Source organism: Lactuca virosa, chromosome 3, assembly GCF_052849685.1.
Source record: "Lactuca virosa cultivar CGN04683 chromosome 3, Lactuca_virosa_CGN04683_v6, whole genome shotgun sequence".
NCBI lineage: Eukaryota > Viridiplantae > Streptophyta > Magnoliopsida > Asterales > Asteraceae > Lactuca > Lactuca virosa.
Genome location: NC_136428.1, coordinates 68,764,834 through 68,791,539, shown reverse-complemented (window position 1 = coordinate 68,791,539; position 26,706 = coordinate 68,764,834). Strand labels below are relative to the sequence as shown.

The 26,706-nt window shown below is 38.3% G+C and overlaps 1 protein-coding gene across 1 annotated transcript; it reads left to right on the top strand.

Moving 5' to 3' along the window:
• The first annotated feature begins 3,206 nt into the window (after positions 1-3,206).
• Positions 3,207-4,964, top strand: LOC145163619 (uncharacterized). Its single transcript, XM_079082435.1, has one exon. It carries the CDS (start codon positions 3,207-3,209, stop codon positions 4,962-4,964), a length of 1,758 nt encoding a protein of 585 aa, XP_078938561.1.
• Positions 4,965-26,706: the final 21,742 nt, after the last annotated feature.

Here is a 26,706-nt window from a genome sequence, read left to right as displayed (position 1 = left end):
GACTAGAACTGAGTTTTGGACGAAAAGACTCTAGGGATTAAGCACTTAAGAAAAAGGAAAAGTGGCAGCCGAGTACGTCGGGCGTACTTAAGGGTACGTTGCGCATACTTGGTCAAAACCCTGTAACCAGGTCAAAGGAAAGCATTACGCGGGGCATATTAGCTGAGTATGTCGCACGTACTCAGCCTAAGTTGACTCGGATGACTTTTTGACCTTTGAACTTGACTAGGATTTTAACCAAGGTTGACCCAGGGGTATTTTGGGTATTTTGAGATGTGGTTTGAGATTTGGTCACTATTTGATGTATATGTGACTTGTAGAGTGGTATTCGAAGCTGTGACCCGTTCAACTATCTTTTAAGGCTGAGAGGTGAATTTTCCTCACTATACTTGTGGGTCGAAGGCACCAAGGCCGGCCTACTGGATTTTGTATCTTGGTATATTGGATTGATGTTATGTTGAGTATGGGTTAGATTGGTAGATCTGTATGATTACATGTGTTCATTGAGTATGTGTTAGATTGGTAGATCTGTAGGACTACCTGTATTGTTGGATATTGATTGTTATAGTATATGTAGATATGTTATGGTATGTTTGATTGAGGCGGTCCTGCTGTGTGCTGAAGGCCAAGATACCCGGGGAGGTCCGGATAGACTAAAGGCTTGCGAGGCGGTCCAGTCAGGCCGAAGGCTTGAAGAGCAGTCCAGATAGGTTGTAGGCCCGATGAGACGGTCCAATCATGTTGAAGGCTTTGAGAGCGGTCCAGATAGGCTATATGCCATGCGAGGCGGTCCAGTCATGTTGAAGGCTCATATACGTATGTTGTTGTCTGTGTGGTTGTGTGTGATACTTTGGGGGAACTCACTAAGCTTTGGCTTATAGTTTAAGTTTATATTTCAGGTACTTCATATAATTGTGGGAAAGAAAATGTGTGATCGTGCACATCCTTCTGATTTTTATGATATTGGATTTTGGGATACTTTGATTTGTCATTATTACTTTTGGAACAATGTTTTGTAAACAATTATGGTTTTTGGTTGGATTTTAAAAATAAAAATTTTACCTTGATTTTTGAGATGTTACAAGATCTACCAACCTAACAGAGCATAACCACATCCTATACATAAGGATACATTACACAATCTAATGGGCCGACCTTGGTGCCTTCGACCCATGAGTACAATGAGAAAAGTCACCTTGTAATCTAACAGATAATCCAAAAGCTCCCTCCCAAGATCAAAATCGACACCACGAGTCACCTATAATACAACAAGGAAACTCAATCCTCAATATAAAAGTCCAACCCATAAGTTGACCAAAAGTCAACTAATTCAAAAAGTTAACCCCATGGCCAACGGTCAAGTCAACAATCCAAAAACCCAAATTAGCGAGTCGCCACATTATGGTCATCGATCGGACACGCCGTGGAAAAGTAAGGACAAAACAATCGGGTCTTTACCCAGTCGTCACGCCGTGGCAGCCTAAAGGCCACGTCGTGGGTACTGGTCTGAACAACTTAACTTATTAGGTTATTTTCCAGCAATTCCAAGAGCTCCAAAGCTTAGATATGGTTCTTCCCAAGGTCTTGATGGATAAAGTTTCCAACTTTATCCATTAAGACATCCCAATAAGTCAAGATCTCAAACCCTAAGTCCATAAAGGCAACTCAAGGCATGCAAACACCCATTAAGCCCTTAATCACTAGTGTTACTGCTCCAAAGTTTCCAGAAGGGTTTCCTACACCTAATAGACCATAAAAATCGTAGCTTATGGAAATGTATGTCCTATGCATGTCCCTTCCATTTTAGGTCAAGAATATGGAAATATATGAGCTCAAAACTTGTGCATGGGACCAAAACTCCAAGGATTCTCATATCTAGAACATATAACACTAAAATGACCACAAGGATCCATAAAGTTGCCAACTTTATGGAATCCAACCTTCCAAACTTCCAAATCATGAAGATTAAGGGACAAGAGGACTAAATCTAAAAGCAAGTAACATAAAGATTGGATCTTGGACACTTACAAGGGTCCAGCGAATGCACAAGGGAAAGATGATGAGGCTTGCTTGATGAATCCACACTCTAAAGCACATTCTTCTTCTTTTTTATCCAAGTTACCAAGAACACCAAAAGGACCAAGAATCACAAAAGGGAGGATAGCGTTAGGGTTTATGAGGTTTGAGAGTGATGGAGGCTAAGGATGAGCAAACCCTAGCCCATGTTTCCTTTAAATAGGCCTTAAAACTCGGAACATTAGGGTTTTTGTCATCAGGTGGTTGCCACGCCATGGGGACCAAAAGAGATCCCGCGTTTGTAAGCGTATTGCCACGTCGTGGTGGTGCCTTCACCACGCTGTGACAACCTCACAATCACAAAATAACTTCAAATAAAATGTACCTCAAGATCCGGATGTTACAGTTTGACTAGTATGTTTCACTTTTTCATGTTGATTGTTTGATTATGTTGATATATTATGTTGGGGTGTTGATGATGGAACAACAATAGATATGTGAGCCTAGAATACTCATTGTTGATGACTAGACGACATTAGAGACGTTAGTTGTCGTTGATCAGGTAGATCGACACTGGAGTTGTGAGCCTTTGTTTATATGTATTGCACGTGTATTGCGGTATGTGATATTTCGTGAAACTCAATAAGTTTTATGTTTACAATTATTGATAAAATGTTTTCAGGTAGTTCCGCTGATCATGGGAATGACACACCTTTAACTGTACCGTACGCTCGTCGCTGATGATTTATGTTTTGACTTCTATTGGTTTGTGATCGTTCTGGTATATTTTTAATGTTTTGTTTTTTAGTGTGATGAAACATTTTGGTACTTGGGATTTATGAAAAATGGTTTTAGTTGTTTTAATTTTAATTTAAAGAAATTTTTGGTTGAAAATTTAGACCGATTATTGTGTTGTTATTTAATAATAATATAATAATCAAAGTAAAAAAAATAATAATAAATGACTAAAATGCAAGGTAGTAATTTTAGGTTTTTTTCATGGATGGGTATCTACAATAAAAAATCGGTTATTTAGAAGTTACGGGACTATATTGAAGAAATGAGAAAACTAGAAGGATTTTCTCGTCAAATTACATTCAAGAATCAAGAGTGAAAAGGCCCCTTCGTTATATTCTGAATTTTACGGTTAAAGCTGCGCACAGTATAATCATTTGTTCACCGATTTCAAGATGCTCAAGAAATTACTCCTCCCTATGCTCCATTCTTCAAGGGACTTGGATTCTGATTACGATTACATTTTGAAAAATGTTTCTATGAAGGAATTGATTTCGAATACTCTGACGTATATCGCTGATGTGCTAGATGAATGTGTTAAGGCTCGAAGGCAGCAGGGCCATCGACCGAAACCACAATGCGAACCAGTTGTTCAAAGCGCTGAAGAATTGAAAAGTTCAGTCATGTCGCTTCTCGATCTGGTTTATTACGAGAGACCCTTTCAGTTGATTATTCCAGAGCTCGCTGGATCTGTAGGGGGTATATGTACCGAGATTGATAATTGTGCCCAGACGTCGCTAACTAAATTCTTTGGTTGCCGTTGTCAGCGTTCAGATAGACTCCTTCGAAAGTGGAAGATTCAAATCGAGTGGCTAGCGTATGTCCTTAGGAGAGCATATGGTAAGGATCAACCAGAACCAGAAGAAGGTAAGTATCCTTTAATGAATACATCTGTTCCTCCTTCCTTGGCTGAATATAACGCAGCAGCGTGGTTTTACATTGCCTCTCTTTATGGGCGATCGAAAGTCTATGTAGCAAAAGATTTGATAGAACTGATAAGGAGTAGGGATATGATTTTGTATGAGGGTGGAGCCGATGCACTCCTTGAGATGGTTAGTTCCTCTAATTCTGAATCCAAGATAGCTGGGGCTACTGCACTCATCTCCCTGGCGGGTGATGACGATAGGGCAAGGTACATATGCCATGTTGGAACTGTGAGTGTGATTAAACAGATTCTTGAAAGCTCTTCTACCAGGGATCTAAAGCTTAAAGTCGCAGAACTTGTTACGGTTCTTGCAGAATTCAATCCAGATGTGAAGGAAGTGTTTGCTGCAGAGGGAGTGACCTACTCCCTTATCAAAATGATGTCTGATACCAGGCCAACACGCCCCAAAAAGAATGTAACAAAGTCCAGTTCTTCGGGCTCACTTCTGGACTCCAGTTATGACATGGACAACCTTAGACTTGCAACACGAGCTGCTGCTGCGGAAGCCCTTAGTGTTCTTGTTGAAGGATCTTCAATCAATTGTGTAAGAGCTGCAGAAACTAAGTGTTTATTGAAACTGGCAGAAGGTATGGCAGAAGAATCCTTACAGTTCAGACTTGCATGTGCAGAGGCATTTGTAAACATTTGTGTTTATGCTGCAGAGCATAAAGATTTCAGAGATGAGGTGTTTGGGCCAAACAATAAAGAGGCTGCTGACCAAATCATTACTCTGATTGTCAAGCTGATTGATCCCTCTTCTGATGATGTGAATGTAATACGCAGCAGGAGTTTACAAGCAATTGGGTTGTTGTGCCAACTATTCACTAGCAAAAGCAAGTTTTTTGTGACTAAAAAAGTCGCAAAACATATAGGTCATGAAGACCCCGATATTCGTTCAGAAGCAATCATTGCATTAACAAGATTCACTGACGAAAACAACAATTTGAGGAGTTATCACATTAAAAAGATACTTGAGTGTGGAGTTGCGTATAAAGTTGCAGCAGCTATTAGTATTGCAAAGAAGGAGAAATTGGTTGAAGCTGTTACTCTACTGTGTCGTTTAATTCTTTTTGGAAAGCGATCAGACCTCAAGATGCTTGATATAATGTCAAGTAAAGAGGCTTTAGAAAAAGTCAACTTAGGGGATAATGCAGACCCTCAGCTTACAGAAATGGTGAGTAAAACTGTAGCCTTACTATCCTCGTGGGTTCGGGCTAATAGGAAATGATGATACAAGGAAGTTGATAGGTAATATAGTTTAATCAAAGGGTAAGGATGAGTTGTTATCTTTGTTGCAAGTGAACCACATAGTTTCATAATTGATACACTCTTGAGGTTGGTAGGATTTTGTAGTCAAAAGGGTCGGTTGTTGTCTTTTCTATGTCAAAATTTAGTTTTAATGTTCCCTTGCCATGACATTGAGGTTGACAATGTCTTCTACCAAACCAGTGCAATTTACATTTTTTTAGTCTCATTAAGGCATTGTACTCTTTGCCAAAGCTACCCAAAATTGTTTTGTATTTGGATGACATTGCTACAATTGGGTAGATTTTATAAAGTACTAATGTTGCAAGTGAACCGCATAGTTTCATAATTGTGTGACATTCTTACTCACATGAATTCTACTACATTTCGACCAAATTTGCAGAAATTGTGTATATTTTGATACAAAAAGCCTTAGGAAGAATCTTTCTGTAATTCAACTATAGATACGAATTAGAAGGGCTTGGAGGAATTGCTTTAATTTCTGAACTATGCTTTAAGTGATTGGAGGGTGTCCTAAGAATATAAGAACAATGAAATTAGTTGATGAACTGAACTGTTTCTACAAATCATTATCACGTTATTTGGTCCTACATGCCCACAATTTCACTTTTTCAATGGTTTTTTCTTAGTTATCATCATGTTTCGGTTGTATTTACTAATGGAAAAAGGTCAGCTATTTGGAATCAATAAGGCAAAAAAAAAATATCTTGACTTTCTTGAAGCTTACTATGCAGTTAACCAGGTGATATACACACAAGGTTTAACGTTTTAAGTATATAGACAAAAGTTGTTAATCAGAGGGAAAAATGCTTAAACAAAGCTTATTTTTACCACAAGTTATTTTTTATATTTAGGGTTATTTCCAAAAAAAACCCTATATTTCGACTTTTTCTTGTTTGTAGACCTAAAACTTTCTTTTTTCTTTGAAAAAGACCCAAATTTTACAGGTTAAATATAGACTTTCTTCTTGATGGGTTCATTGTTGTTCATTTGTTTCACTTTTTAATTTTTATGACAAATTATGATATCTCTTATGAAGTTGCAGGTTTTGGTCTCTTTTTGTTGCAGATTTCACAAACAAATCGATTAGTTGTCATTAACGATTTTGGTGGATGTGTCATCATTTCAGATTTCATCTACAAGTCTAACATTATGCATTCCAAATAAAAACTGGTATTTTTTTACAAAACATAAAAAACCTGATTATTTTTGTTAAACTAATGGTTTGTTTAATCAATATCCATTAAATGAAACATATTAAAGTAACAATCTTTTTCTTATGTTTATCCACATTTGATCAAAACGTGAGCACATTCAAACAAATATATCGTTATGTAAAATCAAATCTTTTTTTCTTCAGAATCTTTATTTTTGGATAAGAGAAACTTCATGCTTAATGCTAAAATTTGCAAATGTTTTAAACTTTGCAAAAATGAATATTTTGAATAAGTGATAGTTTGACGCTTATTACATAAATATGTCAAAATCTCTACAAATGAATCATTATGGTGGCGGTGCATAAGATCGACAATGATTTTTAAGGAGGGACATACATTGACTTATACATACGAGAAAGGTAAACGGAGGGTGTAGAGGTGGGGTCTAACTAGGGTCGGAGTGAATTTATTTAAAATTTTAATTTATATAATAGTTAAAATTGAATTATAAAATTAATTAATTAAAGGTAAAATAGTTACTTTAAACCGATTAGAGACCAAATATAAACAAAAACAAATATAGGAATACTCCAATTATAAAAAAATTAGGGATCAAATACGAAGATAACCCTCATCTACAGGAACCATCAGTGTAATTTACCATTAAAAATACAATATATAAGCACAAGTTAAGAAATCTTAAAACGTTTGACCAAAATTAAGTCATTTAAAAAATAACCTAGATATGATAAAACAAATTAAATAAAAAGTGTTAACCAAGGCAAAAACACAAGTTTCAATGTATTTTATATCACTAGTGGCTATCAATGCATCACCCGATACATTTGAGAGGTAATAAAATGATATTTAATTTCATGTATTTGTATATTTTGATTTGGTTTATTCATTTTGTAAATAATACATGTAATTTCTTTTCATTAGCTTTTGTGTTGTATTTTTTTTATAAATACATATTAAAAAACAAGTTAAATATAAATATAAATATATTTTAGTTATTTTTACATTTTCACAACTGAATGGTGGACCAAAATTGAATTTCATATAAGAACGAAAACTGAAATCTCTTTAGAGATGGAATGTTAGTTCTCATTTGCAAACAAACATCCGATCAAAATGGAAAATTTTTCAGTTCCAACCAAATCCTAACTATAGCCGCTATGGAAAAGCGTATATTATACGGCTGGAATCACACGAAAACCATGTATCCAAATGAAAATTCTCTATCACTTTTATATTGATCTTCATATTGCTTCATTCTGACTTGTGCCCCTGTCGGAATCTAACAAACCAAATGCCTCTTTACAGTTTTCAAATTCATTCTCGTTTCTTAACTAGAATTCATATCTTCATTATTCAAGAGTCCTAGATCATGTTTGTATCTTAACAGGAAGAGAACCAAAACGCCCCTGTAGAGCTTCTATTAGCTCCACCCTCTTTTTGCTCATGTTCTCTCTCACGAGCTCGTTTTTTGCATATAGACTAATTGGGGGAACACTATAAGCAAAAATAGAAGATTTTTTAGTTTCAACATCAATCGCCGGAAATATCGCCACAGAAGACAACCTTTCTAAATAGACGACAAGTGGAGGGGTGAGGTGGAGGTAGCAATACGTTTAATAAAATAAAAAATAACAAAATAAACAATAAGATAAAAAATAAAGGTAGAATTAAGAAAAAGAAAAGAAAAATAAAGATAAAATGTTTTTTTTTCCTGTAATTTACTCTTTTTTAAGGGATATCTACAGTAAAGTCTCAATATTTTGGGAAAAGTTTTAAAAAAGTCCTTTTTTTTTAATAAGAAAGCTCAGAAAACCGGAAAATTTATTCAATTTAGTCCATTTTTACCTGTTAAGCCGGTCATCAGCCTATGTGACATGCCAAGTTGGACAGTTTTTTGATATGGCAGCTGCAATGGCCATGCCACGTCAGCATAAGCCTCTTTACTAAAAAACTCTGTTAAGCCGGTCATCAGTCTATGTGGCGTGCCAAGTTGGACAGTTTTTTGATGTGGCAGCTGCAACGGTCATGCTACGTCAGCATAAGCCTCTTTACTAAAAAAATTGGAAGTTTTAAAAGTAACGGAGGGGATAGGACTCAAACCTGGGTCTCAACACTCTTATTCCTCCACGTTAACCAATTGAACTAAATACATTTCATTTATTTTTCTCTCCACTCAAATCTTTTATCCCTTGATTCTAACATTTTTACTAAAAAACAAAGACTTTTTTAAGGAAATGGAGGGAATGGGATACGAACCTTGTGCCAAATTCATCTGATTCCACCACCTTAACCGGCTGGACTACAAACATTTGATGCCTTTTCCTCAACACTCAAAAGTTTTATCCATTAATTCCTGAAGCTTTTAATACAACAACCATTTTATTATTATTACTATTATTATTTTTTTTATTATTATTATTATTAAAAACGTAAATAAATATAATAATTCATAAATAAATATATTTAAAATATATATGTATTTTTTTTTACGTATTTTTAAAATATTTAAGTATTTTTTTTATGTATTCTAAGTATATTTAAGTATTTTTTATGTATTCTAAGTATATTTAAGTATTTTTTATGCACTATAAGTATTTTTTTCATGTATTCTAAGTATTTTTAAATATATATGTATTTTTTTTCGTATTTTTAATATATTTAAAAAAATAAATCTATTTATATGTATTTTTTACGTATTTGTATGTAATTTTATGTATTTTTATATATATTTCAGTGTTGTAAAAATCCCGATTAGATCCCGATTAATCTCCGATTATCCCTAGGCGCTACCCGACCGATTAGAGGGCGCCTAATGATTAATCTCTGCCTACAAAATGACTGAAATAGTAGAAAACGATGAAATTTTAACATTTTGAAGAAGTTCTTTCTCAATTAGGGGTGTAAACGAGCCGAACCGAGCCCGAGCCTAACCAAGCTCGAGCTCGGCTCGTTTAATTTTGAAGAAGCTCGAGCTCGAGCTCGATTCGAGCCTCAAAATGAAGCTCGAGCTCGGCTCGTGAACAATTTAGTGAGCTCGCGAGCCTAAACGAGCTTAAACGAGCCTATATATATATATATATATATATATATATATATATATATATATATATATATATATATATATATATATATATATATATGCTCGTTTAGGCTCATTTAGGCTCGCGAGCCCACTAACTGAAGTTCGGCTCGAGCTCGTTTAATAAACGAACCTCATATTTAGGCTCGAGCTCGGCTCGGGCTCGTTTAATTCGATCTCGAGTCGAGCTTTTAACGAGTCGATCCCGAGTAGCTCGCGAGTAGCTCGGCTCACTTACACCCCTAATCTCAATAAAAACCATTTGATGAATGATTAATGTTGTATTAATCATATTAACCTATTTTATTAAGTTATTAGTAGTATTTACTACTTTTGTTATGATATTAGTCATATTTAATTTTTGAAAATTTAACGATTTAGCAATTAATGGTCCCCAATTAATCCCCGCCTAAACGATTAATCCCTTAACCTCAGTCCACCGACTAGCTAATGTCGAACGATTTTTACAACCTTGATATATGTATACGTAATAATACTTAAAATACTTAAAAATATATAAATAATACTTAAAACGTAATTAAAATACTTAAATATATTAAAAATACGTAAAATATATAAAAATATTTTAAAAAATACATATAAATACGTAAAAAATATGTATATATATTAAATATATTTATTTGCGAATTATTATATTTATTTACGTTTTTAATAGATTAAATATATTTATTTATGTTTTTAATTATATTTATTTACAAATTATTATATTTATTTACGAATTAAGGCATAAAAGATTTGAGTGGAGAGGATAAGACAAGAAATTATGTAGTTCAATTGGTTAAGGTGCAGGAATAAGATGGAGGAGACCCAGGTTCGAGTCCTATGCCCTCCATTTTGTTTGAAACTTCAAAAAAAATTTAGTAAAGAGGCTTATGCTAACGTGACATGACCATTTCAGCTGTCACATCAAAAAACTGTCCAATTTGGCATGCCACATAGGCTGATGACCGACTTAATAGGTAAAAAATGACTAAACTGAATAAATTTCCCGGTTTTCTGGGCTTTTTTATTCAAAAAAAAAATTAGGACTTTTTAAAACTTTTCCCAAAATATTTCGAATTTACTGTAGATATCCCCTTTTCTAACGGTAGCAATGTCAGTTAGGGGTTGAAAAGTGCATGGAAATGAACTACTTGTATTGCCTGTGTGTGAAACTAAAATATGGACTGAAAATGTAAACTTGATAAAGCTTAGGTACCATTTATGTAATTTACTCTAATTTATAATAAGAAGACAATCTAGAAAACTTAAATGTGACAAAATGATAATTTGACATTAAGAGCATCGCAATTTTTGGAACGAAACATGTCAATAAGAAGTAAGGACATCCACAATGCATTGAACTCCATAGAGTTCAATCGATTGCCACATCATTTTTCTACATTCCATACAACTCTATCCATTTTTTCCTACAATGCATTGAGCTCTACACAGTTCAATAAAAAATTACATGTAACGTCCAAATAATACTAGTAAATAATTCATTTTTAATTCAACCCAAATCATTCATATATTGTTTTCAAAAGATAATCAGAGTGTATTGTATTTCCAAAATCATCAATCAATAAAAGATAGCGAGGAATAAAAACTCAAGGGGATGCAATGCGACCAAGTCGGTCCTTCCCTTTGGAACCATAAGTACTTGAAACATTTTAAACATCAAACCGTAAGCACAAAACTTTGTGAGTTCTCCAAAATTCTACATACTATACATATCAGTGGGCCCAACCCTAGGGGTGTATTTCAACCCTACGTGAATGCTATGATCCAACCATAGTCTTACAATCACTTCTAGACTACAATCCAGTCGTAACCTTTCTTCCATGATCCAACCATGGTCTTCAATGCAAGTCACAAAGATAAACAAGTGTTGTGGTCCAACCATAGTCTTTCATACAAGTGGTGTGATCCAACCACAATCTTTCATACAAGTGCTGTGATCCAACCACAGTCTTTCATGCAAGAGTCACAAAGACAATCTAGCAACCTACATAGTATAGTGAGAAGACTCACCTAAACTACTCAACAGAAGCTCAACAACTACCTCAACAACAGAACAACCAACCCAAGCTTCCTAAAGCCAAACCAAGGCCAGTCCTTAGTCAAATACTCAATTTTACCCAAGTTTGACCAAAAGTCAAACGGGTCAAAAAGTCAACGATCAAAGTCAACTCAGATGACCCCCATGTCGTGGCAATTCCTTTGCCACGTTGTGGTCACGTCCAGACAAAACAGACACGTTGCAGCACGCCACCACGTCGTGGGCCTTCCTTGGCCATACCATGCTTTCGGTTAATATTTTTCTTCATTAAGAGCTTAATCCTAAAAGACCAAAACTCATATCATCAAATCAAGTTACTAATAGCTTCATAATAGATCAAGTTTCAAACTTTATCCATTAGGATGGTCCAAACAACCAAGATCTAGTCTTTAAGTCTCAAAGAGACCAAAAATGCATCTTTCTCAACTTAATCCATTAAGTCTAAGTCTCCAACCTTCAGATCTGAATCAACATAATGTTTATATGGATAAAGTTTCCAACTTTATCTATAATAATGTCTCAAACTTTCAAGATCTAAACTTGAATACACCAAAATGACGTAAAGGACCAAGATAACTTGCATGGCTAAAAGGGAAGACAAAAAGATCATAACTTTCCTAGTCCATGAGGTCCAAGAAGCATTTCAAACTGATCAAAAGATGTTGGTTCACTGAACTCCAAGATCACCCATAAAATAGACCAAAAGTGCCAAAAACCAAAAATGAAGAGATCTAAAGAACTAAAGAGCAAGATTTGAACTTTATTCTCACAATAGTCCAGAAATGGAGTGACTTTGATGGATCCAAACTTGAAACAACATTCCTTGCAACCAAAAGAACCTTCTTGATCTTCAAGCTTCATCAAAATACCACCAAAACGTCACAACCGAAAATTTTCAAGTCTAGAAACCAAGCCAAAGGAGTCCCATATATGTAATAGTTATAGCTATACTATTATTATACTTTGGTAATGTAATGTTGTTGAAAATTATACTACCCTAAAGCCTCCTAAGTCAATGCAAACAATAGGAAAATAAGTTACGTCAAAGTATTAAACACATAAACAATAAAACTAACATGTTAGAGTTTCCAATCCACCAAAACCATGAACACTTCCCTAGGAAGCACTTTGGCCGTGAACAACTTCCAAGAGGCCACTTTGGCCGTGAACCCTCTTAAAACATCATGTAACATCCCGAGTCCAGGTATACCTTGTGAACCTTGATTTATTGAGTTGTTGTCAATTTTGGTCCTTGATATAAAAAGAGTGAAAAACGAGTATGCGGGGCGTACCTGAGGTGTACGCTTAGCGTACTCGTCAGCGTGTATGTGACGCGAAGACCACCTAGTACGCTGGGCGTACCCGTAGGTACGCTGGGCATACTAGGCCCAGAGTGCAAACCCTAATTTAGGGCGAGTCCCTTATATAAGGGATATGATGGCCTCATTTCTGGCCACCATTCCCAGAGAGCAAACCCTAAGTGTGCCCTAACCGTCGGTTTGGAGCTTGTGTGTGTGTGTATGTGTGTGTTTGAGCCTTGAGAGTTCTTGTGTGTTTTTGAAGAGAAGAGGAGGCCTTGAAGAAGAAGGAGTTGGAGTCCAAGCTTCTAGATCCGAGCCAATCTGAGTGGGGAGCTTCTTATTGAGGTATAAAGCTCCAAACTTTGCCTCTATTTTGTTATGAGCATCTTATTGAGTATTTTAGGGTTTTGTCCCAAAAAGGTGGAGACTTGATGAGATCTTGAACTCCAGAGACTAGGACCAACCCCTTTTGAGCATTTGAGTGGTGTAATGTCATAAAAATCCAATCATGGTCGTTGAAATCACTCCATGCATGAGTTATGAGCTCCTTGAGTCAAAAGAGTGTGTATTTTGAGGTTTGGTGACCATTTCAGCCATGCAAAGGCTTAAAGTCACTGACTTTATGGATTAGAAGCTATTAGAGAGTCTGCATCCACGAGATAAGCCAAGGTATTAACTGTTTAAGACCAAATGAGTGAGAAAGAGGAAACTGGAGAGTACGCTGGGTGTAAATCTAGTACGCGCGACGTAGGGGTTACGCATCCCCAATGCCTGCATGGCAGCCGAGTACGTACAACGTAGCGATTGAGAACGCGCAGCGTACTCCCTTCCGTTGACTTTGATTGACTTTTAGGGTTCGGTCAAAATTGAGGACTATTAAGCCTATGGAGGGGTAAAATGGTCTTTTACCCTTCTGTGAGTTGTAGAAGGGTTAGTCTGGCTTCTTGAGGGCCAATATTAATTAGGGATACTTATTATGTGTTAGGTGGAGGCTAGACCAGTAGGTAGAGTTCGAGATTTCCGAGTACGAGGTTTTCACTTCCTAGCTTACGAGGTGAGTCTTCTCACTATACTTACCTTGAGTGGTAACTTATGTGTGACCAGAGGGTATTATGTGTATGTGCTGTGTATTTAGATATCCTGCTATTTGTTCTGTGATATGCTTACTGTGTATTATATTGAGTTGCTGAGATTGAGGGACCAGAGGGTCCACCTGAGTTGTGGGACCGGAGGGTCTGACTGAGACACATTGACCGGATGGTCCTACAGAGTTATAGCCTCGAGTGGCTAATGTGTTGTATGTGGTATTTTAGGGAACTCACTAAGCTTTATGCTTACCGTGTTATGTGTTATGTGTTTCAGGTAGTTCCGGGGATCGCGGAAAGGCACCGACATGATTGTACACACTGGTGAGAGATTGTTTTTATGATTCTGGGATTGTGATTTACTTGTTGACATTTGATACATATGTGATTTTGAGAATTATGAATTAAGTTATATTGTGTTTTGAAAATGAAAATTTTGTTTGAAAATTTACGTCGTTACAAGTTGGTATCAGAGCCTTGGTTTGAGGGATTCAGATGCACCTTCGGGCGTGTATGGACTCAAACTGAGGATATGAGAAAGATTTATAAAAAGGGATAAATTTTTTCTAAAAATGAGAAAGATTTTAAGAGAAAACGAGCTGGAGCAGTGTGTACAATCAGCATGAGCCCGAGCGGTGATTTCCCAAAATACCCTTACTTTTGTGTTACGAGATATTTATGATATATTATGAGATATTATGCCTGCTAGAGAGTAGGCTAGGTATTTCATATATTAGGACTAGGGTGGCCTGATTTGTGATGCCTTAGCCTAGGGATTGCTGCTGTCAGTGATTAGCTTTGAGCAGGAGCTGAGTATGAGTATTTAGCAGGAGCGAGCTTATGAGAGATCTACTGTGAGAGTAGCTTGTGTTTAGTGAGGTATAGAGTACTTGCAACTAGGTTCCGAGGAGGAGGACTTAGGGTGAATGCAGATGCGGTGTGGAAGGTAGTATTGGGCCCGTACTACTGGAAGCACCGGATCAGTGAGCAGTCCAAGTAAGAATCCTTAGGATGCTAGGGATCAAGTAGGGGCGGTTGATCGAGTGTGAGTATACTCGAGCGAGTCTCTGATAATTTTATGTTACATTTCAAAGACATCAAGTGGGTACACGCCACAACCCTGGAGGCAGTGGGATTAGCGAGGAGGAGATACGGAGGATGATCCATGAGGAGGTGGCTGAAGCTATCCGAGCAGAGATTCCAAAGATGTTTGGGTATATCAAGACCACCCTGATAGAGACATTTGATGAGAGATACGCTGCTGTCACTGAGGTCGCTGCTGCTGCAGCCACTGCAGTTGTCGCTGCTGCTAGGCCTCAGGGGGGTGACTCGTTGTTGTTCCGGGAGTTCAGCAACACGAAGCCACCAGAGTTCAATGGGACGCAGGATCCGATTGCCGCGATGAGGTGGATCTCTGATATCGAGGGGTGTTTTTACACTTGTTCATGCCTCGACCACTTGAGAGTTCGGTTTGCGCTGAACCAGCTTCGCTTGGGAGCGAAGGACTGGTGGAAGTTTGTGACAGCTGGTTTTACCGATGCAGATCATGCTGCAGTGACATGGGATAAGTTTTTTCAGATGTTCCGAGACGAGTATGTTCCCCCGGTGGAGAGGGAACGTTTGGCACAGGAGTTTCTGTCTCTCAAGCAGAAGACAGAGTCATTGACTGAGATTTCGAGGATGTTCCATGAGAGGGCGATGTTTTGCCCTGAACACGTGTCCACTGAGCAGGCACGTGTGAGCTGATATTTGAGCATACTGAGGAGGGACATACGAGAGTTCGTGGCGAACTCGTCGTACAGGACATTGGCTGAGCTTCAGGCCAATGCCAGGAGGAGGGAGATTGAGCTTGAGTTGCAGACCAGGGAGGAGGAGGAGGAGTCCCGGGGTAGGGACCGGAGACCAGTGTAGTCGTAGTCGGCGACGAAGCGGGCCAAGCTCGCTGATACCAGAGCTGGGGGTCAGAAGGGTCGCACTTGTGGCAAGTGCGGCAAGAGCCACGAGGGTTCGTGCCGCGTGGGGATTTGCTACAAGTGTGGCAAGGAGGGGAACATGGCGAACGATTGCCCCAAGGGGTTCTCGGTTTGCTTCCATTGCAACCAGACCGGCCACCGGAAGGCCGAGTGCCTTCAGCTCGTACAGGGATCAGCCCAAGGATTTGCACCTACTACTGTGCGTGCTACTGAGAGCCAGCCAGCGAAGGCCGAGACACCGAGGGTTCGTGGGAGAGCCTTTCAGCTGACAGCGGAGGAGGTCCACGCAGCACCTGATGTTGTGGCTGGTACGTATTCTTATTATATTCTTTTGAGATATTTTGTGCTTATATTGTGATTGTGTATAGGTACTTTTCTTGTGAGTTCTGTGCCTGCCTTGGTGTTATTTGACACGGGTGCGAGTCGATCTTTCGTATCATTAGCATTTAAGCGTCACATCATTATCCGATGAGAGGCGTTGAGTCGACCTCTGAGAGTCTCCATAGCCGATGAGTATACGATGTTTGCGACTGATGTGATCCGGGGATGTGTGCTTGAGATTTTTGGAGTCGAGTTTCCGATAGATCTGGTACCGATCGCGATGATGGATGTCTGTGTCATCGTGGGCATGGACTGGTTGAGTCGATTCGGAGCTGTGATCGACTGTGAGCGTCAACTGGTGACCATTCGAGACCCTAGTGGGGGAGTGCTTACAGTGTATGGCGAGGGTACCCGATCTGGGTCAGCATTTTGTTCGGCCGCCAGAGCGAGACAGAGTCTACAACATGGTTGTAGGGGTTTTGTGGCGTATGTGATGGATACGCGAGTTGCTGCTGAGAGATCGAGCTCTATCGCTGAGGTTCCGATAATCAGTGAGTTTCCGGATGTTTTTCCCGAGGAGCTACCGGGTGTGCCTCCCAAGAGGCAGGTGGAGTTCTGGATTGATTTGGTTCCGCGAGCGGCGCCTATTGCCAAGGCCCCTTATCGCCTTGCGCCGCCTGAGATGCAAGAGTTATCCTCGCAGCTTCAGGAGCTGTTGGGAAAAGGGATTCATCCGACCGAGTAGTTCGCCGTGGGGAGCGCCGATCCTTTTTGTCAATAAAAAGGATGGTTCACACTGGATGTGCATTGATTACCGGGAGTTGAACAAGCTGACGGTCAAGAACCGTTATCCACTTCCGAGGATCGACGATCTGTTCGATCAGTTGCAGGGTGCATCTTGGTTTTCCAAGATCGATTTGAGGTCTGGGTATCATCAGATGAGAGTCCGTGAGGAGGATGTCTCGAAGACGGCCTTTATGACACATTATGGGCACTATGAGTTCATGGTGATTCCTTTCGGGCTCTCCAATGCACCGACGGCGTTCACGGACCTCATGAACCGGGTGTGTAGGCCCATGCTGGATCGATCGGTGATCGTGTTCATCGACGATATCTTGGTGTATTCGAGGTCCAGAGAGCAGCATGAGGAGCACCTGAAAGAGATTTTGGGTGTACTGAGATCGGAGAGGCTCTATGCCAAGTTCTCCAAGTGTGATTTCTGGTTACGATAGGTCCAATTCCTGGGACACCTCGTTAATCAGAATGGTATTTTGGTCCATCCGGCCAAGATTGAGGCAGTTATGAGATGGGAGGTGCCGAGATCCCCCACCGAGATAAGGAGTTTTCTGGGGCTGGCCGGATACTATCGGAGATTTATCAGAGATTTCTCCAAGATTGCAGTCCCTCTCACCAGTTTGACCCGGAAGGGCGTTGCGTTTACTTGGGGTCCCGAGCAGCAGACCTTATTTGAGCCCCTTCGCCAGAGATTGTGCGAGGCTCCCGTGTTAGCCCTTCCGGAGGGAATGGAGGATTTTGTGGTTTATTGCGATGCATCTATTACAGGCATGGGTGCGATACTGATGCAGAGAGGGCACGTGATAGCGTACGCATCGAGGCAGTTGAAGCCTCATGAGACGAGATATCTCACCCACGATCTAGAGCTGGGGGAGGTGGTATTTGTTGGATAAGGTGTCTAAGTCCATAACTTATTTGGTATATACTTGACCCGACCCGGCATGGTCCATTTGGGTTTCACTTCACCCGAACTATTTATATGGATAATTTTATGAGAATAGTATATTTATGATTTATTAATATATTATAAGTTATAATATATTAATATGAAATTGTATTATTTAATTATTATTGGTCTTAAATTAATTATGAATTAATTTAGTGATCAAATGGTGACTAATTAAACATGGGCTATTGTATTTATATAGTGTGGGCTAACACTCATTATGGTAATGGGCTAAGCTTATATGGGAGTCCATGGATGATCCATGGAGCTTTTAACCCATGGATCCTTGGAAAGGAAAAAACATGGGTTATTAGGGTTTACCCTAATCATGTGCACTATATAAACAAGCTTGTGATGCATGAAATGACACCCTAGTGTGTGTGAAGAAAGGTGGCCGATTTCTAAAGCATAGATATACTCTCTCATAAGTTTTCCAAGTTTGTGGTGATTTGTGATTTCCATTTGAGGCATTCACATTATTGGTACTTGGCTCTCAAACTCCTAAGGAATCAATTCACAAACAAAGGTATGTAATTCATCTAGTTCTTTTATGTTTAAAAGTTCCCCATGCCATGCTAGATAAGTTATAAACCTTGGAAAACAAATTTTGCATGTATTTTAGACAAACATAGATCCAAGGTTTATTAGGGTTGCATGTACACTTAGGAAGTGTTAGAATGCTCAAAACCCAACAGTGGTGTTAGAGCCTAGGCTTGTTTGTTGATACTTGATGCAAAATTATGTTAAAAATCGAAATTGTTTGCTGTCTGAACAGTGGACTCGCCGAGTCCATGGGGGGACTCGACGAGTCCAAGTGAAAATGCATCCTACTCGTCGAGTAGGTTCGTGCACTCGACGAGTAGAATGAACAGACAGCAGATTTTCGACTTTTGTTGCTGGAAATGGACTAGAAATATTACCCTAAACTGTTTTGGTGTTTTAAAACCTGTTTTAGATGGTGTAATGTTTATGCTAATCCATTTACAATGGCTTATATCAAAATTCCATGATTTATGTGCTCATATAATTCTTGAAATCTTGATGATCATGTTCATGTTCTTATGAGTTTAGAAAAATGATAGGAATTATTTGCTGAATTGTTTATCATTAATTCTTGATCATTTATGTGTTTTAATGGAGTCCATAATTTGTCCTCAAGTTATGGATATCCAAAGGTCACTTTCTTTTAAACACACATTTAAACACATAAGTTACATAAAAAATGAAGAGTCTTCATTTTTATGAACCATTAACTCATAAGTTATGAAATGAAAAGTTTTGAAAAGTTTCAAAACTTGCCCTCAAGTTTTGGAATTTGTAAAGTTACACACACTTTAATATACTTTAATTCCAACCCTTAGAGTTTTAAAAGTTAAAATTCAACCCTTATACTATTTATAACATTAATGGTTAATTATTATATATATGTATAAGATCAAGTCGTTTTACCGTTAGTAGGCCTCATTCACGAAGCTGGTCTATAAGGGGGGCATAAGGTTGTTGCCTATAAAATGGCAACTTAATGGGTGTCCATTCTCACCCACCGCTTCCTTGATCGATGGAGGGTCGTTAGCCGAACGGGTAGGACAATGAGTTTAAATTCTCATTAAAAGTATAATGAATATTATAAAGTAATTAGACCTTTTATAAATTCCCAATCTTAGTTACTTTAGGAAAATGTGAATTTGGTGCTAACCCATGAAATTCACACTTTGTACCTTACCAAGTCGTTGGTGGAGCGTGTGTGGTTAACCAACACACTAACTTGGACTAGTAAGGATCGCGAAGGGTGACTTAATATTTATCATAGATCGGTGGAGCGTGTGTGGTTAACCGACACATCGATTAGGTGATAATATTAAGGGTACCAAGTGAGTTTGCATGGTTATTCACACCTTGTTTTGTGATCCTCGGCATCCCAGTCACAAAACCTGAAGGGCACAATCGAGATTGAAACATGCCATTGAAAGTTCAATGAATCTCAAAAGATCTAGGAGTTTCAAATCCAATTAAAACTTAATAATTTATTTCATTTTTCATGGTGGAAATTGGTGAATCATCATTCACCTACCTTCAAATATTTTATAGCTTGGATTACGACATCCCTCTTCCAAGTTATAAAATATTGTGTTGGGTCCTAGCCTTAATATTTCATATTGGGTGTTATATTAAGGACTTAAAATCAACTAACTTGAATATCTCCCATTGTAGATGTCTGGTTTAGACAACTGTGATCTTCCCAAATCTCATGGAAATCATACTTCTCTACCTCCACCTCCTCCAATTATTCTCACTGACCCACAAGCTCGAAGACTTGAAAAATTCAAGGTCACTCAAGCCCTACTAGCAATGAAACATGAAGATGGAAGACCTGTGTGCACTCATGTCTTAGGAATGAAGTCACACTTTGACAGGTTGAGAATGTTGGGTGTCGTTGTCCCAAGGAAGTTGGCTATTGACTGGGTTCTTCAGTCACTTCCAGATTCATATAGTGAGTTCATTAAAGACTACTATGTGATAGATCACGACATGACCCTAATAGATCTATCTTATTTGCTTGTTGCTGCTGAATCAGAAATGATGTGGCGCAATGGTCAAGCAAATATGGGTGGAAGGTCTATTTCTCAAACTTCCATGGACATGGACAATGGTAACATTGGAAGTCCAGAAAAGCCTTTTCTTCCCAATGGATAGGGATCTGCCTTGGTCAACCCGGTTGACCAAAAGGCAAAGGGAAAGGCTAAGTCTGTGATAATCTCGTGTACCATTCCCAAAGAGTCTATATGTTTTTATTGTCATGAGAAGGGACATTGGGAGCGAAGCTGCCCTGAATACCTAAAAGATCTGAAAGCAAGTAGAAACAAAAGGTTTGACTCTGATTCAGGTAAGTCCACTATCTAACTCTGTTAAGTTCCTTATTGATGATTCTTAATACAAAATGTGACTCAGTTACATTTTTGGTGTCTGGCAGGATCAAGCAAAGGGAAGGACACTTAAAGAAAGAGTATGCTGAATCTGATCGCGAAGATGGATTTCAATCGCATAGTTCGAAGATCGGATTCTTGAGCTGCTACATAAGAGTTATGATAGATTGCTAGAAGATATGTAATAGCATAGTTTTCATTTAAAGTTGCATTGTAAGGAAAAAGTTTTTCCGCATTTATAAATAAATAAAATTTTGTTTTATTTTATTATATCTCCTTGCAATGGCATTTTATGAAAAATTGATGTTTGTATGGTTCTAGCAATAATGGAAATGTGCATTTGATTCTTTCATTAGTGGTAGTGTCTAAATTTATCAAATAAGGAAAGATTCTCATCACCCAAGGTTTCAATTGGACTGAAACTTGGACTCATGCAGTTTGTATTGCATGATGAATGAGAATTTTCATTTTTGGAAAGTTAAGACTAATTCCCTGACCACATGTATATGTGAGACAGGTGAAAGACTAAAGGATCAGGTACACTGGGTGTGTGCAGGTCAAAGTCCACCACAAAGATCGATAAGACTATTCGTCATGATTTACTAAAGTTTAGTAAATATGGTTGTACCTACAAGTTGAAGTACAATTCTGAAACATTGGAAAAGTTTCAATGTATGGCAGGACGAATGGGAAGAATCAAATTGGGCAGAAAGATAAAAGTTTCTCAAATCTGAAAAGATGGGAGAGTACTTTAGTATCTTGTTTTATGATCATCTTAATGATTAAGAAACCATGTCACAATTCATCCTCTAAGGACATCTTAGTGAATTGTATGGCTAAGAAGAGGATTCATGAATTGTTGGAATGGTTAAAATCAAGAAGATGAATCATACTTCGTTCCAAAAACAAGTCTTAGAGTCATACTCCAAGATTGTAACTTGAGTGACACATCTTAAAGAAGGTTTATAACACTTGTCAAATGTAAGAGTAAAATATTTTCTACTCTTGTACATTTGAAATTGGTAAGTTGTGATGTTTTGGATAAAACAAAGACCAACTGACATCAATTGTGTGAAGTGTTTATCTTGATAAGGATCCGCACTGACTCTTGAATATTTGTTTGGTTGTCAAGGAATGGTTATTGACAAAGAGAAACTTATATGTCAAGAGGATAGTGGGAGTATTAAAAGTCTTGAAAGTTTCAAGAGCTAATCAAGGATAATACCTATAGTTTATCACTAGCACACGGCTTGAGGTTTGTAACCTTTCGTGTTGACATAATTCTTGTTTCTGTGCCTATTCCGGTAAATTTGACTATGTTTGTGAGTTCTGTGAGTTCTCAATTGTATGCATAACAACTTGGAAGCAATGGTGGGCCCTTGGGCGACCAAGAGGCAAGAAATCAAGATTGAACAAGTTCAATCCATATGATTTTGAGTTTGTCACAAACCTTGTCTTGTGATTAAGGTTTTGACAAATTCACATGGATAGGAACACATACACCATAAAATCTAAGTGTCATAAGGTTTTTTCCGATTCATGAAAATGATGGTGAGGAAACGCTTTCACTAAGTAGATTTTAAGTAGATAGCAATTGTGTTGTTTGCATTCTCAAAGTCGTTAGTGGAGCATGTGTGGTTAACCGGCACACTATCATGAACTTGTGAGAAATGGCAAACAGGTCTAAACATTATGATTACGGCATCCCTCTTCATAATTGTTTAGACACACATGTGAGCTATCTAAGGAAAGATGTATGAGTCTGAGAAGCTTAGATAAAGTTTTTTCGAAGCATCTCGTATCAGAAGTCATAACTTTGGTGATGAAAGTCAATAAAGTATTGATTTCTAGAAGTCGATTTCTGAGTACATGTCAAAGCTAGTGGGAGCATAATTGTTGTGCTAAATAATTATTATGCTAGTGGGAGCATAATCAATTATGACGAGTATTGTTAATTATAGAAAACAAGAGTTTCACTTGGAAAAGGTTGTTTTGCTATAATTAAGGGAGAGGAGATTATACTTCATTTCAATCCTAAAAAGTTTAGATTGAGATTTCAATCATCTTTAGTCAAGGATATATATATATATATATATATATATATATATATATATATATATATATATATATATATATATATATATATATATATATATATATATATATATATATATATATATATATGAATTTTATGTTGGAATGGTTCAACATAAGGAAATTCTATATATATTGCGTTCTCAAATTCGATTATGATCACGGCATCCCTTTTCATAGTCGATTTTTGAAAACATGGCAAATAAAAAAAATATTGTAGCAAAAGACTGATCTAGTATCAGGTCTTTATGTGAGACATCGTGAATCGTGTCCCATATGCTTTGGGTATAGGATCGGTCACATGTGCTATAATATTCATCCTTTCTAAATTTTCCAAATGCTCAGAGCATTAAGAAGGGAAAAGTCTAGAATTGGATAAGACTAAAATGATTAAGCAATTGTCGAGGACAATCTAAGGTTCACCAAAGATTGGTTGCTCAGGGACAGTTGGAAGTATAGTTTTAAATTTTGGAAGGACCATATGGATATATTCTGAAAAGAGGTAGCTCTTGTTCAGATATGACAATCAAAATGGGAATATGGAAATTTTCATATTGGGAGTTGGATATTAAGAATCTATGAGAAAGTTAGAAACTTTTATGCAAGAAGGATGTTCAAAGCAATGTACTTTGAATATGAGACTTCGTTTCCATGGAATTGATCTCCTTTGGAATACTCTGTAATGACTGTTGACAAGTTTTTGTGACTTTTGTGCATAGACATTGCAAGAGGATCAATGCATATAAGTTTGGAATCTAACAGATTACAGTAAATGACAAGAATTTGGTATTCTTACATTTACGGTAAGGATTTGGGACTGTGAAATGAGCATCATTAGAATCATGTTCAATTGATCTACTTCACAAAGTAAAGATCATAGACAAACATAGTGTGCATACTTGGTGTATGGCATGACTATTGTTTAGAAAAACATAGTGTACATGCTTGGAGCATGGGACAACTATTGTTTTAATTCAAGTCTTAAGTTGATAAATCGAAACAGAATAATGTGAATCAATATGGTGATGAATAAAAGGTGTTTTATTTATATTCATAAGGGCTGAGACCATATTGGATTCAATTATTCTTGTGTTTCACTTTGCATGTTTTGACTTCCATAATAACTAGGTTATTCTTTCCGAATGATTAAGTTATTCAAACCATCCACAGTCGGTCATATGTTGGAAGTAGATATGAATCAAGACTGTCATGAGTTGGTTGTAGAGGTCTAAGATGTTGGACATGGCTATAACACTCATGAGTGCTCATAAGTTATGAGTATTGGATTCAACCCACGCTCACTTGCATCACTTCATGGAATTCATCTCGAGTGATCGTGAGACGGTAATATCATATAAGTCTTCAAACCTAGAGGTATGAGTTGTTACCTATGAGTTGGTTGTACATTGATTGCACGAAAACGCATCAGTAACTTGATGTTATAAAACGTGCCTTTGTGTATAATTCAACAAGTAGTAGAAACAAGTATATGAGTCGAAGTTTATCTGTTCCTTCTAGTCCTTGGAGGATTAGAAGCGATATCTGGGCCCCTCGATGATTTTGTTTTGACCTATGTACCGGGCCCGGTCAGAACTAAATTGATGTGTTCGATTAAGTTCTTTGTCAAACAAATCGGAAATCGGGAAACAAACTGCTGGACAATAAGTAAGACATTGTTCCATGTATTTGTCCGGCTGATATCATGAGAGCAGAGGATTATATGATCACTTATCTAAAATGGCGCTTCATAGTTCAACAGAGTTTTCGAGAGCTACGATTGCCGGTTGGTTCCTAAAGTCATATAGGCAAATATAGTTATTAGACTTATCCAAGTGGGAGACTGTTGGATAAGGTGTCTAAGTCCATAACTTATTTGGTATATACTTGACCCGACCCGGCATGGTCCATTTGGGTTGCACTTCACCCGAACTATTTATATGGATAATTTTATGAGAATAGTATATTTATGATTTATTAATATATTATAAGTTATAATATATTAATATGAAATTGTATTATTTAATTAGTATTGGTCTTAAATTAATTATGAATTAATTTAGTGATCAACTGGTGACTAATTAAACATGGGCTATTGTATTTATGTAGTGTGGGCTAACACTCATTATGGTAATGGGCTAAGCTTATATGGGAGTCCATGGATGATCCATAGAGCTTTTAACCCATGGATCCTTGGAATGGAAAAGACATGGGTTATTAGGGTTTAACCTAATCATGTGCACTATATAAGCAAGCTTGTGATGCATGAAATGACACCCTAGTGTGTGTGAAGAAAGGTGGCCGATTTCTAGAGCATAGATATACTCTCTCATAAGTTTTCCAAGTTTGTGGTGATTGTGATTTCCATTTGAGGCATTCACATTATTGGTACTTGGCTCTCAAACTCCTAAGGAATCAATTCACAAACAAAGGTATGTAATTCATCTAGTTCTTTTATGTTTAAAAGTTCCCCATGCCATGCTAGATAAGTTATAAACCTTGGAAAACAAATTTTGCATGTATTTTAGACAAACATAGATCCAAGGTTTATTAGGGTTGCATGTACACTTAGGAAGTGTTAGAGTGCTCAAAACCCAACAGTGTTTGCCCTCAAGATCTGGCATCACTATCTGTACGGGGTTCGGTGTACCATATACACGGACCACAAAAGTTTGAAGTATCTTATGGATCAGCCCAACCTTAACATGAGACAGAGGAGATGGTTAGATGTGTTGAAAGATTATGACTGCGAGATCCTGTATCATCCGGGCAAGGCTAATGTGGTAGCTGACGCCCTAAGCCGTAGAGCAGAGAGTACCCCGATCCGAGACGTGTGTATGAGGATGACAGTGATGACTCCAGTCTTGGATATCATTCGAGAGGCGCAGGAGGAGGCCGTGAGACCGGAGAACTGCAAGAGGGAGCGGGTGATTGGACATATGTCCGAGTTTGTGACGGATAGCCGAGGGCTTATGACCTTTCGAGGGAGGATTTGGGTTCCCTATTCGGCCAGAGCTCGACGTATACTGATGGAGGAGGCGCATAGATCGAGATTCTCGATCCATCCCGGGGCCACTAAGATGTATTTGGACCTGAAGAGAGACTATTGGTGGCCCTGTATGAAGATGGATGTTGCTTGGGTAGTCGAGAGGTGCTTGACCTATCGCCGGGTTAAGGCCGAGCACCAACGTCCGCATGGCAAGTTGTAGCCATTAGAGGTTCCCCCAGTGGAAATGGGAACAAATTTCCATGGATTTTATCACCAAGTTGCCGAGGACTGCGCTGGGTGTCGACGCGATTTGGGTGATTATGGACCGGTTGACGAAGAGCGCTCACTTCCTTGCTATCAGTGAGGGCTCTTCTGTAGAAAGGCTGGCAGAGATATATGTGAGAGAGGTGGTAGCTCGGCATGAGGTGCCGACATCTATAGTGTCAGATCGGGATGTGCGTTTTACTTCCAGATTCTGGAAGAAGTTCCATGAGGAATTGGGTACGCGATTGCATTTTAGTACAGCCTACCACCCACAGACATACGGACAGAGTGAGCGGACGATTCAGACGCTCGAGGACATGCTTCGAGCATGTATTATGGACTTCGGTGGAAGTTGGGACACATACCTACCCTTGGATGAGTTTTCTTACAACAACAGCCACCATTCCAGTATCGGTATGCCTCCTTTTAAGCTTCTTTATGGGAGGAGGTGTCTGACCCCCATCTGTTGGGGAGAGGTGGGGCAACGAGTGATGGGTAGCACTGAGATAGTGCTCAAGATGACTGAGCAGATTCAGCAGGTCAGGCAGAGGTTACTAACGGCTCAGAGTCGCCAGAAAAGTTACGCGGACAAGCGACGATCCGAGCTTGAGTTCCAGGTTGGGGATTTCGTTCTCCTGAGGGTATCCCCGTGGAAAGGGGTGATTCGGTTCAGAAATAGGATCAAGCTGGGGCCCC